The following is a 14,563-nucleotide window of genomic DNA, read 5'->3' as shown; positions in this document are numbered from 1 at the left end:
ATCAAAAGAAAAGTTGATTTGTGGATTGTTGTATATTATAATTATTTTTTATTTTATTTATTGGATTAATTATTTATTATTTGTTTTTGTTTTGCATTATTTTTATAATCCTTCAAAAATATAATAAGTTGCAATTATTATATTAACTAAAAGTAGAATAGTTGTAACTGTTCCAATAATTTTAGTTGATTTTTCAAATATTCGATCCTCATCTTCTCTTTCGAGTGATCGTGATCTAAGAAAAGTCATTACCAATGCATCTACAATGTGTTGTCCATCCATAAATCGAATTGGAAGAACATTCATTGCACCCAACCCCAATGAAATGGCTGATACAAAATTTAATATAGTATATAATATAAAAGGTATATCTTTAGATCTTAATGATTCAAACCTAGATATATAATTATTTGTTGAATCTACAAAAAAAATATATATATATAATTATTAGTTTTAAATCATTTGCATTTGATAAGAGGTTTCACTTACAAGAATTCCAAAGTTCTTCTGGAGTACCCAAAAATGTTAATTCTTCAGGTCTATTATAACCAATACTTTGAACTGTAATTTTAAATATATAATAATTGTAGTCATAGATTTCAGTACAATCATATTGTGGTTGATCGCATGTAGTTGTACATTTTTTAATTAAAGTTAATTTATCATTTTTTAAACATTCTCTAATCTAAAAATGATTCAATGGATGGAATAGGTTGGTTAGTTTAGAGCAAGATAGGATCGATATTGTTTGATATTCTTTTCTTACATTTAAAGTTTCATTTATACAACTATGAATATCATGTCGTAGACAATATTGTTCTTTAGTGTCTATCACCTTGTAGATACATTGAATGTAATCGTGTTGATTGGTAACGGGACAGTCGTTGATAGAGATGATGTGGTCGCCTGGGAAAATTTTGTTTGACAGTGGTGATGTCAAAGCAACGTTGGTAACATAGAGCTCAGTGTCAGAGTATCGGTAGATGGGAGACACGAGCAAAGGTAGTGATGGTAATACAATAAATGACACGAATAGTGCCAACACAAGGTTATGCCATACACCGGCCGTATAAATCTTTAATTGATTCCAAAAAGGTGTTCGGTATAGATCATCCAAATTGACATCTACATAGGCTCCAGGTATAACAAAGAATATGTAAAGTCCAATATTATTAATTCTATTTTTTAATCTAAACAAAAAGAGAAAAAGATAAAGAAGAAGTTAGAATAACAATAAAGTAAGTATTACTACTACTACTTTCTTTGTACATACTGAAGACATGACATTGCATGACCAAATTCATGAAAGATTGCACTGACGACAAATGCTCCGATAAGATAAATAAGATGGTGTGATGGAAAGTTGACTCCAGGCAGAATGGGTGTGATGACTACATTGTCGGTAGATCGTTGTGAAAGGAGAATATACAAGTTATATACAAGAGATAGATAGGTGATTGGCAGTAGAGCAATGACAACGACATTGCCCACTCGAAACCATAGCTCCCAAAATCGTTCGAATCTCTGCGTCAACCTCTTTAGAGGATTGTTGAAAAGTGTTGTATACCATGTAAGCGTAAATAATTGAATGTGTATCGATCTAGAATGAAGAATTGTTACAAATCTTTGTCCATATTTAATCTAAACAAAAAAAGGTAAAGAAATGAGTATAACGATTATGATAAGCCAAGTAGAATGATCTTAGGGATATATATATTGATACCAACCTCTAATAACTTAAGAATAACAAAGCATACAATCCATACGATTGTTATTTTCAATATAATAGATAGAATAGGGTTCATTCATTAGAACTTTATATAACCTTAATTAACCCCCTTCTTCTTCCTCTTTGTCTTTGGTAATGCTACTATGATGGTATTAATATATCTTTAAAAAGTATATCTCTAGCTCTCTCTCTCTCTCTTTGTATTGCTTGCTTTCTGTGAATTATTAATACTCGAGTTGCATTCGTTCAACACCCATCAAACTGGACTTGCTCCGTGAGCTGACTCATCACCCAAAATTAAATATTAATTAAAAATGGATGCCAACCAATTGAATTAAATTTAATAATACTAGTATTTTATTACGAGCTTATTAATTGATGAAGATCGACTTGGGTATGGGTTCTTCTTCTTAGATGGAAATATATTATTGACCCTTTATCATTTTGTTCTTATTTATTTATCATTATACTATGGATATTACACCTACAACAGAGAGAATCAAATATTTATACTCCTCCTTGCACATGTGGCGATAATTAATTGTCTCTGACATTGTTGTTGTTGTCATACTTTTAATTCATCTCTTGTAAATCAATCCTCATTGGATCAGTTCTACAGAATATTAGTAGTAGATATACTATACAATACTATCTATCTGTTTGTAATATCGTCATTTTAAATATTAATATTATCTGTATGTTTGGATTCGTATTTATGAACAAAATAGGAATGAAACTGATGATTCACCATTGGGGTCGATTTGTTGTTCATTATATTTTTTGCTTTTTTCACTCGGAAGATCGCACCCCCACACTCTCTCACCACCATAATAAACTTGGCAAAGACGTCTATCTCTCTAACTCACTCGTTACTTTCTTTCGTGCTATCTGTTCTACAACATCGCAAACCGAGGAACTTGTTGTTGTTTGTTGTGATTGCAATCAACCTAGATAAGTTAGATAGATAGATAGATAGTTGTTTTTGTTTAGGAAAGCGACACAAAAAAAAGAGAGAGTAGAGCTCATCATCATTCTATAGAAGTAGTAGTACAACAACATACACAACAGTTGATATATCCAATTAAAGAATGCAAAGATTATTCAACGCAAAAACTTTAACTACCACTGGTAGCTTGTTGTTAAACAAGTCTATCACCACCACCTCCATCACTTCATTCAAGCCAGTTGCCAGCTCGTTTTCACGTTACTACTCGAGTGTTGGTGGCTACGAGAGTGTATTCACTGCCTTGGATACCTTCCCAAGACGTCATATTGGTCCAAACGAAGATGAAGTCAAATCAATGTTGGCCAAGATCACCACCTCTAAGCAATCCTCTCAAAAGGTCGAGTCATTGGATCAACTCATCGACTTTACCATCCCCAAGTCTATCCGTCTCAATCGTACACTCGACATTGATGGTAATCATGTCAAGGGTGAACATCAATTATTACAAGAACTTAAAGAAGTTGCTAAAAAGAACAAGGTAACTAAAAACAATGACGATGACAAAAGACAAAAAGACGAACGATCTTCAGAATGATCATTCATTTTATTTTGATTTGTTTTTTTTGATTGGTTGCTAATTAACATTGACATTTCCATTTTCAAAATTCTTTTTAGATTTTCAGATCATTTATTGGTATGGGATATTATAATACTATAGTACCATTTGTAATTCAAAGAAACATTTTGGAGAATCCAGGATGGTACACCCCATACACTCCATATCAAGCCGAAATTTCACAAGGACGTCTCGAATCACTTTTGAACTTCCAAACGATGGTTGGCGACATGACTGGCTTGCCAATGGCCAACGCATCTTTGTTGGATGAGGCCACCGCCGCCGCTGAAGCCGTGTCAATGTGCGTCAACATCTCCAAGAACAAAAAGGCACTCGCCTTTTTGGTCGACAGCAAGTGTCACCCACAAACCATCGACACTATCCGTCTTCGTGCCGAGCCAAAGGGTATCCGTATCGAGGTTACCGACAGTGACAAGTTTGACTACTCTCGTGGCGACGTTGTCGGTGTGTTGGTGCAATACCCAGCTACTGACGGTTCGCTCGTCGACTACCGTCACCTTGCCAAGAAGGCACATGAACATGATGCTCTCGTCGTCTGTGCTACCGATCTTCTCTCACTCGCTCTCTTGACACCACCAGGTGAATGGGGTGCTGATATTGCACTTGGTAACTCGCAACGTTTTGGTGTGCCACTTGGATTCGGTGGTCCACACGCCGCCTTTTTCTCCACCTCGCAAAAGTACTCGCGTCTCTTGCCCGGTCGTATCATTGGTGTGTCCAAGGACAGCGCCGGTTCACAGGCCTACCGTATGGCTCTCCAAACACGTGAGCAACACATCCGTCGTGAAAAGGCTACTTCCAACATTTGCACTTCCCAAGCTCTCCTCGCCAATATGACTGCCATGTACGCCGTCTACCACGGTCCACACGGTGTCAAGGCTATTGCCAGCAACGTCCACAAAAAGACAGTCATCCTCGCTGCCGGTCTCCAACGTCTCGGATTCGAGATTGCCAACCACCACTACTTTGACACCATCAAGGTTGTAACTGGCGACCGTACCCAAGCTCTCCTCAAGGAGCTCGAGAACCGTTCGATTAACGTCCGTCGTGTCTGCGCTCAATCCATCTCCATCTCACTCGATGAAACCGTCACATTGCGTGACCTCCAACTCTTGTTTGAAGCATTTGCCGCCGTCTCTAAAAAGACCGAAGCTATCCTCTTTACACCAGAGTCACTCGAAAAGGAATTGATCACCAACAAAAAGGAGACTGCTATCCCCGCACACCTTATCCGTAAGACCGAGTTCCTCACCCATCCCGTCTTTAACCGTTACCACAGCGAACACGAACTTCTCCGTTACATCCACCGTCTCCAAAAGAAGGATCTCGGTCTCACCACCGCTATGATTCCACTCGGCTCCTGCACCATGAAGCTCAATGCCACCGCCGAGATGTACCCAGTCTCATGGCCCGAATTCAACTCGATCCATCCATTCGTCCCATCCGACCAAACCGTCGGATACCGCGAGATGTTTGACTCGATCAGCCGTTCGCTTTGCGAGATTACCGGCTTTGCTGCTGCATCTCTCCAACCAAACGCTGGCTCCCAAGGAGAGTACGCCGGTCTCATGGTCATCCGTGAGTACCTCCGTTCGATCAACCAATCACACCGTGACATTTGTCTCATCCCCGTCTCTGCCCACGGCACCAACCCCGCCTCGGCTGTCATGACTGGTATGAAGGTAGTTGTTGTTGCATGTGACCAGTTTGGTAATGTTGACCAAGCCGATCTCCGTGCCAAGGCCGAAAAGCACAAGGACAACCTCGCTGCACTCATGATCACCTACCCATCGACCCACGGTGTCTTTGAGGAGGGTGCCAAGGAGATGTGCGCCATGATCCACGGTTATGGCGGTCAAGTCTATATGGACGGTGCCAACATGAATGCACAAGTCGGTCTCTGTCGTCCAGGTGATATCGGTGCCGATGTCTGTCACTTGAACTTGCACAAGACCTTCTGTATTCCACATGGTGGTGGTGGTCCAGGTATGGGCCCCATTTGCGTCGCCTCGCATCTCGCACCCTTCCTCCCCGTCCATTCGGTCGTCAAGGAGCACGTCGGTGGCGAGCACGGCATTGGCGCCGTCTCTGCTGCACCATGGGGCAGCTCGTCGATCCTCCCCATCACATATGTATACTTGCAACTTATGAACGGTGTTGGCTTGAAGCGTGCCACCCAAGTTGCTATCCTCAGCGCCAACTACATGGCCGCCCGTCTCAAGGATCACTACAAGATCCTCTACACTGGCAGTCACGGACTCGTCGCCCACGAGTTTATCATTGATCTCCGTCCCTTCAAGGAAACCGCCGGTATTGAAGCCGAAGACGTTGCCAAGCGTCTCCAAGATTACGGATTCCACGGACCCACAATGTCATGGCCCGTCACCAACACACTCATGATTGAGCCAACAGAGTCAGAGTCCAAGTACGAACTCGACCGTCTCGTCGACGCACTCATCTCAATTCGTCAAGAAATCGCCGACATTGAAAGTGGAAAGGCTGACAAGCTCAACAACATCCTCGTCCATGCTCCACACACTGAAAAGGTTATCACTAGCGACAAGTGGGACCGTCCATACACCAGACAACAAGCTGCTTACCCAACCCAAGCTACCAGGGAATCCAAATTCTGGCCATCCGTTGGTAGAGTAGATAACGTATTTGGTGATAGAAATTTGCAATGTTCTTGTCCAGCTGTTTCCAGTTACCAAGAATAAAAAAAAGAGTTAATGGTCCGTTGGAAAATATAAATAATAAATAAACAACAATATTAATAATACAAAAGAGAGAGATTTATTTAATTTTTAGATTAAATAAATAATCAATCAAAGGTAATGAGCCAAATTCAAAAGCTGATTTTTTTAATCTAGTCCAATCATCTGTTACGGCGATAAATTCCTTATTCTTTGGATCGGAATAGATTTGGTGAATAAGTTTAACTGCTTGCATTTGATGATGTTTTTGAACCAGCAGATGAAAATTAAAATTACATTCCAATTTTTGTTTCTTGTTGGCTCGGTTGTGTAGAGTGTAACACTTTTCAAACCATTGTACAATATCATTGATCATATCAAGGTTTCCACAAAACGCTGCTCCCTTGATGATACCATCGACAGAGTTTCGTGGTATCGGTATAGGTAATCCATTATCCTTTAGATAATGTATCATTTCTAAATTTCCATAGGTAGCACTACTTTCCAATGCATATACACTCAATGCTGACAATTGACCTGGAAATTGTTCATTTATAAATTTCACAATGTCAAGTCGATTATTAAAGGCAGCATATTCTAATAGTTGTGATGGTACCCCAACTCTAGCAGTATCCATTTCAAATATATGTTTAAATATTTCAAAATCTTCTAATTTACATGCCTGTAAAGATTAACAAAAAAAGGTCAATATAGAGTTTTATATTATATTAATATTGACTTACAGTTGAATAGGGAAAATAACATCTTGAAGGGATTGTTGTTGATTTTGAAAAACAAAGATCAATCATTTCTATAATATCTTGTGTAGATAGGAGGAGAGGATTCTGTTGTTGTTGTTTTGTAGTTTGGTTTGAAACGCATCCTTTTAATAACAACTCTAATCCTGTGGATGCATAGTAATCGGGTGGGTAGGTGATACTTGAGATAATTTGTTTGATCAATTCTTTTGAACCTTTTGCAGCGGCAGCTTGCAATATTGGTTGATTGTAAAGATCAGTCTCGAAATTTGTCCTATTGTATTTCAACATGAGAAGGGCTGTTTTGGGATACCCGGTTGATATGAGACGATGAAGGTATTCATGGTCTACTTGGATAGATGGAACTGTTTGAATGATGTATTCTACAATCTCTTCATTGTCGTTGCATTCCCTGAGGACATCGACAGTGTGAGGAAAGAAACCATTGTATTCGAGAACTAATTTGACATTCTCCAAGTCATTGATACTAGCAGCTTGACAAAGCGCGTGCTCAAGGTCAAATGAAACGTCTGATTTTGGTAGTGAAATGAGATACTGGACAATATCCTGTTTACGAGCTGAAATGGCAATACCAAGCATCCAATTAAACATCGTGGTTACGTTGGGATGGTTAACCAGTCTTTCTAGCAATTCAATCGACAGAATTTCCATACCGACATAGTTTACAATCCATTTGCTCGGTGTCAATGTCTCAGGATCTACAGCTTTAATCGTCGACGATTGGTTATCTAAAATATAGTTGGCAACATCCATGTGAGAGTTGTATAGAGCTATTTCAAGACCGTGGTTGTAGCACACCGTTGCAGACGGAGGCATCGTTTCAAAAAGGTATTTCATAATCTCCATGTTACCAGAGAAACACGCTGAAATGAAAGCACCTCCTTTCTGTCCATACTTGATATTATGTTCTTGATAGAGATAGTCGAGTAGTTGAAGATTGTTGCCAGCAGCAATATCAAACAGGTCGCATAAAATCCCATGACTCTTTCTAAATGTCAAGACATAGTGTACAACCGCCGAATTGGACGCTTTGGCCGCATCTAAAAGCACTCTGTCCCAATCGTCGGGAGAGTATATTTGATACTGTTTACAAATCTTGAGTGTTTCAAAAAAGCAATCTTGTGATACCATCTTGGTTGGTGGACTCTTGTACGCTACTCCTCTACAATGACTACCATTACAAATGGTCGAGTAGTGTTGACAAAGTAGTGAAAGCATGGCTGCATTACATTTCTCGGCGTGATAGGATGCACATGAACTCCAGACATGGTGTTCAATTGGCTTCCTCTTGACGTCTTCTGATCCATTCATAAAATCGATCAAGAGTGTTGCAGTCTTGACATTCATACACTTGAATGTGAAAAAGTCTAGATTCAAAATGAGTTTGTCTCTAAACTCTCGAAAGAGGTATTCTACGGCCACTTGATCACATGACACCAGTGCTTGTTTGATCAATCCACCATCGGGTGGGTAGATGTGAATGACACGTTTCATGCCTCTAATAAACTCTTCCGTCCGTCCATACCGAAGATACACCAATAGATTGTCATTTAATTTGATATCTTTTCCTTTCATTGATTGTTCTCCCAACTCTTTATATATGCTTTCAATATCTCTAAATATTCTTCTTTGAATGATTATATTTCTAAATACCAAGAAGAATCTACTCGTAATAATATTATTATTATTATTACATGACATGGTTGATTGTTATTAATAATAGTACAGATACTATTATATGTATGTATGTATGTATGTATATCTATGTTACAACGAGTTTGAAAATCAATAAACTTAAATATTTGGTTTTCAAGAAAGTTAAATTAAAGTCACAAGCAGAGCAGAAATCTAATTTATTTTTTATTATTATTATTTCATTCATTGATGAGTTTATCAGATATTCAAAGAGGTAAATACCTCATTGAAGTAGGTCAAACCTATGATGAAAGGGGCGACTATCAGAAAGCATTACAATATTATACAGATGGTGTAGAGAAATTGATACATCTTTGCAAAGGTAAATATACATATATTTTGATAGATGTTTATATTATATTATACTTACAGTTTGTTTGTTTTTTGTTGTACTTAGCATCAAAAGAATTAAAAGAATATGTTTCATTGTATCTTGGTAGAGCTGAATACTTGAAAGCAACAATGATGAATCAATTACAACATAACAACATCAGTTCATTCTCTGATCATCTTTCTACTTTGTCCTTGGCTGAAGAACAACAACAAAGACTGCAACAACAACAACAACAACAATCGATTCCATTATATTCAAGTTTCTTTTGGAAAAGTAGTAACAAGGTGCATATTGACCCAGACTATGGATACAGTCTATCCAAAGACGACAATGGAAGAGAAATTATAGACGTTGATCATGTTGCACCAAAGACATCAACAACGACATCAACAACAACAAATAATTCTAGGCCACTTTCAATATCACTTACAACTTCACCAACTAGGAAACTAACACAATCAACTGCGCATTCATCAACTGTAAATCAACAACCTAAAACTAATAGTGTAAAATCAACAACATCAACATCTATATCATCTCCATCACGTGTAAATAATAATAATTCAACTACTAAACCTACAACACCAACAAAGGCAACAACTGTCTCATCAACACCAATTTTATCAAATACTTTAAATAATTCAAGACTTTATAAATCTGCACCAACTTTTAAACCTCCTGCTTCTGCCAGTACCATTCATAGACCACTGAGTGGTACTACATCACCGATACCAGATATTAAAGGTGTTGACAAGGCGGCAATATCAATCATTATGAATGAAATTATGGATATGAAACACCCAGTGACGTGGGATGATGTAGTTGGTTTGGATAAAGTAAAACAATCATTAATCGAGGCTGTAATATTACCAGGTCTCAGACCAGATGTATTTGTAGGTCTGAGAGCACCACCAAAAGGTCTTTTACTCTTTGGACCACCTGGCAATGGCAAGACAATGATAGCAAAGGCAGTGGCCTTTGAATCAAAAGCAACTTTTTTCAGTATATCAGCATCATCTTTGACGAGTAAATACGTTGGAGAAGGAGAGAAACTGGTACGTGCACTCTTTGGTGTTGCCTCTTATTATCAACCATCGATTATCTTTATCGATGAAATCGACTCGCTACTGACTGAACGGTCGTCAGAGGAATCAGAAGCCACACGAAGACTAAAGACTGAAATACTTGTACAATTTGACGGTGTAAAGACATCGGGTAGCGAAAGAGTGTTGGTGATGGGCGCAACCAACCGTCCCGAGGAATTGGACGAAGCTGCACTTAGAAGACTGGTCAAACGTATCTATGTAGGATTGCCAGAGTTGGAGACAAGAAAACAAATCATTTCACATTTGCTTCGAGACCAAAAACACTCCATCACAGCGTCGCAATTGACCACGCTTGCCAAAGCATCCGATGGATACAGTGCGTTTGATCTCAGCGCACTTTGTAAAGATGCTGCCTATGAACCAATCAGAGAACTTGGCATGGAGATTAGAGATTTAAATACCAGTCAAATTCGTCCAATCAATCTAAAGGATTTTAAAAATTCTTTAAAACAAATTCGTCCCTCTGTATCTCAACAAAGCTTAGTTGCCTATGAAGAATGGAATTCAAAATATGGTACTCTTTAAAAAAAAAAAAAATAGAGAGAAAAGAAATCAATAAATTTATTGATACTTTTGCAAAGTGTGGTAGAGTAAGAAAGCAAGGAGAAAAAAAAACAAAATAGATCTTGATCTCTTTAAAATTAATTAATAATGCCTTAGAGAGGAGAGTCAAGAACTTGGCAACCAATTATTTAAAAAAAAAACTAAATAAGGAAATTATTGAAAATCCAAAAAAAAAATAAATTATTTTCCAATTCAAATGTTTCCAAAAAAAAAAAACAAATATCAAATTCACTCTCCTCTTCACATTCCAATAATACAACAATATCAACAACAAAAAAATAGATAAGAGAAAGAAAAAGAATGAATATCTTATCAAGAACAATTAATCATTCTAAAAATTTCCTTACCGGAAATCATTTTCAAAAGGTAACAATTGTGTTTAAAAAAGACTATCATATTGTTTCGAATAATTTATTCTTATTTTTTTATTTAGGTAATTCCAGGATGTCAATATACAACCAACAATATTAGAGGATCTTTATATGAATATGAACCATTATCAGAGAATATAGTTGTCACTGCAAGGGAACAAAATAACTATTTTGTATTTGGAGATAAAAAAGTAGGAGAAATCTTGGAAAAGAAAAAAGATAATGAAATTGTAACGGTTGGTGAACATGAATTGATTATCAATGCCATTAGAAAGATGGTCGATAAAAAGATTGGATCCATTTTGGTAGTCAACTCTGAAAACAAACTAAAAGGTATCTTTTCTGAAAGGGACTATTTATCAAAGGTAAATTTGGCAGGTCTATCATCACGAGAGAGTCCAGTGGAGCAAGTCATGACCAAAAACGTCAAAACAATCAAGAGTGATACCTGTACGTTGGACGCCATGAAGATTATGACAACCAAGAAATTCCGTCATTTACCCGTTGTCGACAATAACAAACATATCATCGGTGTTGTTTCCATTCAAGATTTAATCAATTCTGTTCATTCAAATCAAAAAGAAACTATTAAATATCTTCGTGAATTTATTAGCGATTCCAACTCTTATTCATTGTCTGGTAATTTTAAAAATGATGGAAAATAATTAATTCAATAAAATGAATAGATCAAAAAAAACTATTCAAAAATTGTAAATATGAAAATTATCAACAATATATATGGTGGAGGGTGTATGGATGGAGGGTGGAGTGTAGATTGTGGATGGTGGATGGTGGATGGTGGAGGGTGTATGGTGGAGGGTGTATGGATGGAGGGTAGATGGTGGATGGTGGAGGGTGTATGGATGGAGGGTTGATGGTGGATGGTGGAGGGTAGATGGAGGAGGGTGAAGATAGATGGAGGAGGGTAGATGGTGGAGGTAGATGGTGGAGGTAGATGGTGGAGGTAGATAGTGGAGGTATATGGAGGAGGTAGATGGAGGAGGTAGATGGCAGACAACCAATGAACATCAAATTTAATTGTCTGCCACACACAAACGAGTGCTGCACTACGCTTCAGCAGGAGATTGATTGATTGATTGGTTGCTTGTTGATGCCAAAGAGAAGAAGTGATGATGCACTAGGTTGTTGATGATGATTGTGGCAGAAGTATTCAATCATTCAATAATACTACCACAATCTTTGAGAAAGAGATGATCATCAAGCAGCTGTAGTATAATAACTTCAAGAGAAAGTGAAGAAAAAAAAACATAAACAAACTATCTTTTTTCAAAATCATAATCTAAATAAAATACAAAACCTTGATAATAATTATTAGATATTATTAGTTATTATTTTTTTAAGGGCGTAGATGCAATTTATTCTTAGAGGTGGTATGGTATGGTATGTTTATGGTTGGAGGGTAGGTAGGATAGTAGATAATATCTTATAGGATTATTTAATCAAATAATGAATCAATTTCAGATGCATCAACAAATGCACCAGCCTTTCTTTCATCACCCTTTTGTCTATCTGAATTTTTCTTGTGGGTAGCATAAGCATCAAATAATTTTCTATCACGACGTTGCTAAGAAGAAACAAATCAAATAAATAAATAAATTATAATTAGTAAACCCAATAATAATAATAATAACTAATTGTTGATTGTTCTCTCTTTCTTCTCTACATACATTTCTTGGTGAAACAAAGTTTGGATTGTTATAAAGTAATTGACCAGAGAAACCACCAGAGAAGATCTTGTTGACTTCGAGGATCATTCTTGGACCGATTTCGGTGAGTAAACGTTCGTTTTTGAATTCGTGATCAGAGATTTGGTAGTTACGGAACCAAACACGACCATCTTGGTAAAAGAAGGAAAAGACGTGGTCAAAGAATGGCTTGCTCTTGGCATGTCCCTTTGGAGTCGAGAATACTTGAGTGAGGAGTTCACGTGTCAATTGCAAGTGTGGAGTGTTGTTGAATGTGGTGTCAAAGTGCAAGTATGGTCTTGATCCCTTTAAACAATTACCTGTCATTTGTAATTCATCCAATGTATGAACTAGAAGAAAAAATAATAAATAAAATAATCATAATTAATAAGTAACGTATTCATTGTTTGTCTATGTATCGTTTTTGTTTTTACCATTTGAAACACTAAATTTAATGGTTGGACCTAATGGAGCCTTGGCAATCCACAAGTATAAATCATTGTCTCTACGGTTGTCGAAAAGCATGGCATAGTTGCAACCCTTCATTTCGCAGGTATCGTTGATTTGTGAAAGAGCGTTACGATTGTCGACCTTTTGTTCACGCTTTGAGTGTGGGATGAGGTTGCAGAGATCGTTCATAAGATGACGATTCTTTGAGCTGCCACCTCTGGTTGCTAGAATTAAAACTCTCTTCTTTTTAAAGATTGGATCTTCGATGGCTTGTTTCTCCATCTCTTTCTCTAATTGTTTCTTTGTTGCTGGTTTACTAGTCTTCTTATCTACATTATTATTATTATTATTATTATTATTTTTGGTGGCAACTGCAGTTGTAGTTGTAGTTGTCTTTGTTTGTTGTTGTTGTTTCTTTACATTATTTGATTTAGTTGTAGTCTCTTTTTGTTTCTTTATTGGTTGTTCTACTTCGATTTCTTCTTCTTCAATATCTTCTTCTTGTTCTTCGATATCTTCTATTTCCTCTTCTTCAACTTGTGGTTTAGGTGGTTCGACAACCTTTCTCTTATTATTCTTTTTATTATCTACCATTATTGTTTGTTATAAATATATATAAATAGTAAGTATCGATGATAATAATAATTAAATTATTTCAAAGGAGACGATTGACTCGGTTGTTTCGTTTTCGACTCCTCCCACGTTGAAAAATTTGGAATGAAAAAAAATGAATTAATGACAAACGACACATCCCCTCTATACTTTGCAAGGATGATGATCATGAAGGGTAGTAGTTTGCAGTGATCATTCGATCTATATTATAATCATGTCTGTACGTATGCATATAGAGTACTACTTACTACGACTTTCAAACACTAACAAGAATATCTATCTATCTATCTATACTATTACTACATACAACATAATTACATGGCATATCTCTATTTAATGGTTGGTTGATTGATTGCGACTATTCTTCTACAACTACTATTGGTTACAAACATATTATACTTTGATACACTATTATAATTGATCTATACATAATGATACCTTTATACACAAACTACAACGCAAACAACAAACAACAGGGTATTAAAAAGTTTATTCCATTGTTGGACCGTATCTTGATTGAAAAGTTGAGTGTACAATCTCAAACAGCCGGTGGTATCTATTTGCCACAAAACAAGAGTAACGAAAATCAAGCACGTGTTGTTTCAGTTGGTACTGGAATCTTGAAATCAGACGGCTCTTTTGCTGGAACCATCGTCAAGGAAGGTGACACTATCATCATCAATGCCAACAAGCCATTACAACCTATTTTAATGAACGACAAGACATACTATCTTATGAGCGAATCTGATGTCTTGGGTATCGCCGAACTTAAACAATAAAATAATAATAATTTAATATATAAATATAAACCAAAAATTAAAAGAGATACTACTCTGGTGGATGTTTCAAAAAAACCCCTCCACAAATTCAAAAATGATCCGTTGCAAAAATAGTTCAAGCGCATTGCTCATCTCGCTGTTTAAAAATATCATCATATTATT

General features: G+C 36.9%; 8 protein-coding genes across 8 annotated transcripts; 5 read left to right on the top strand and 3 right to left on the bottom strand.

Moving 5' to 3' along the window:
• Positions 1 to 102: 102 nt before the first annotated feature.
• On the bottom strand, positions 103 to 2,298 carry mbtps2 (membrane-bound transcription factor peptidase; the record flags this gene model as incomplete). The annotated part of the gene is made up of 7 exons (XM_004359445.1): positions 103 to 419; positions 490 to 685; positions 767 to 1,190; positions 1,274 to 1,328; positions 1,441 to 1,600; positions 1,621 to 1,641; positions 2,200 to 2,298. The coding sequence occupies 7 exons, from the start codon at positions 2,296 to 2,298 to the stop codon at positions 103 to 105; spliced, it is 1,272 nt and encodes a 423-aa protein (XP_004359502.1).
• Positions 2,299 to 2,817: 519 nt separating this feature from the next.
• On the top strand, positions 2,818 to 6,029 carry gcvP (glycine dehydrogenase; the record flags this gene model as incomplete). Its single annotated transcript, XM_004359444.1, has 3 exons — positions 2,818 to 3,213; positions 3,351 to 3,369; positions 3,394 to 6,029. The coding sequence occupies 3 exons, from the start codon at positions 2,818 to 2,820 to the stop codon at positions 6,027 to 6,029; spliced, it is 3,051 nt and encodes a 1,016-aa protein (XP_004359501.1).
• A 76-nt stretch (positions 6,030 to 6,105) lies between these two features.
• Positions 6,106 to 8,485, bottom strand: DFA_01536 (uncharacterized protein; the record flags this gene model as incomplete). Its single annotated transcript, XM_004359443.1, has 2 exons — positions 6,106 to 6,687; positions 6,749 to 8,485. 2 exons carry the CDS (start codon positions 8,483 to 8,485, stop codon positions 6,106 to 6,108), a joined length of 2,319 nt encoding a protein of 772 aa, XP_004359500.1.
• A 183-nt stretch (positions 8,486 to 8,668) lies between these two features.
• On the top strand, positions 8,669 to 10,444 carry DFA_01535 (AAA ATPase domain-containing protein; the record flags this gene model as incomplete). The annotated part of the gene is made up of 2 exons (XM_004359442.1): positions 8,669 to 8,801; positions 8,877 to 10,444. The coding sequence occupies 2 exons, from the start codon at positions 8,669 to 8,671 to the stop codon at positions 10,442 to 10,444; spliced, it is 1,701 nt and encodes a 566-aa protein (XP_004359499.1).
• A 339-nt stretch (positions 10,445 to 10,783) lies between these two features.
• On the top strand, positions 10,784 to 11,519 carry DFA_01534 (uncharacterized protein; the record flags this gene model as incomplete). The annotated part of the gene is made up of 2 exons (XM_004359441.1): positions 10,784 to 10,849; positions 10,917 to 11,519. 2 exons carry the CDS (start codon positions 10,784 to 10,786, stop codon positions 11,517 to 11,519), a joined length of 669 nt encoding a protein of 222 aa, XP_004359498.1.
• A 51-nt stretch (positions 11,520 to 11,570) lies between these two features.
• On the top strand, positions 11,571 to 12,240 carry DFA_01533 (uncharacterized protein; the record flags this gene model as incomplete). Its single annotated transcript, XM_004359440.1, has 2 exons — positions 11,571 to 11,711; positions 12,217 to 12,240. The coding sequence occupies 2 exons, from the start codon at positions 11,571 to 11,573 to the stop codon at positions 12,238 to 12,240; spliced, it is 165 nt and encodes a 54-aa protein (XP_004359497.1).
• A 70-nt stretch (positions 12,241 to 12,310) lies between these two features.
• On the bottom strand, positions 12,311 to 13,604 carry bxdc2 (brix domain-containing protein; the record flags this gene model as incomplete). Its single annotated transcript, XM_004359439.1, has 3 exons — positions 12,311 to 12,439; positions 12,543 to 12,910; positions 12,995 to 13,604. 3 exons carry the CDS (start codon positions 13,602 to 13,604, stop codon positions 12,311 to 12,313), a joined length of 1,107 nt encoding a protein of 368 aa, XP_004359496.1.
• Positions 13,605 to 14,053: 449 nt separating this feature from the next.
• On the top strand, positions 14,054 to 14,401 carry DFA_01531 (chaperonin Cpn10 family protein; the record flags this gene model as incomplete). The annotated part of the gene is made up of 1 exon (XM_004359438.1): positions 14,054 to 14,401. One exon carries the CDS (start codon positions 14,054 to 14,056, stop codon positions 14,399 to 14,401), a length of 348 nt encoding a protein of 115 aa, XP_004359495.1.
• Between the last annotated feature and the right edge of the window lie 162 nt (positions 14,402 to 14,563).

This window comes from Cavenderia fasciculata, assembly GCF_000203815.1.
Source record: "Cavenderia fasciculata unplaced genomic scaffold Scf_Dfasci-F-a-25c12.r2-5, whole genome shotgun sequence".
Lineage (NCBI taxonomy): Eukaryota > Evosea > Eumycetozoa > Acytosteliales > Cavenderiaceae > Cavenderia > Cavenderia fasciculata.
Note: the sequence above shows the minus strand (reverse complement) of the source record. Positions and strands in the feature narration are given on the sequence as shown.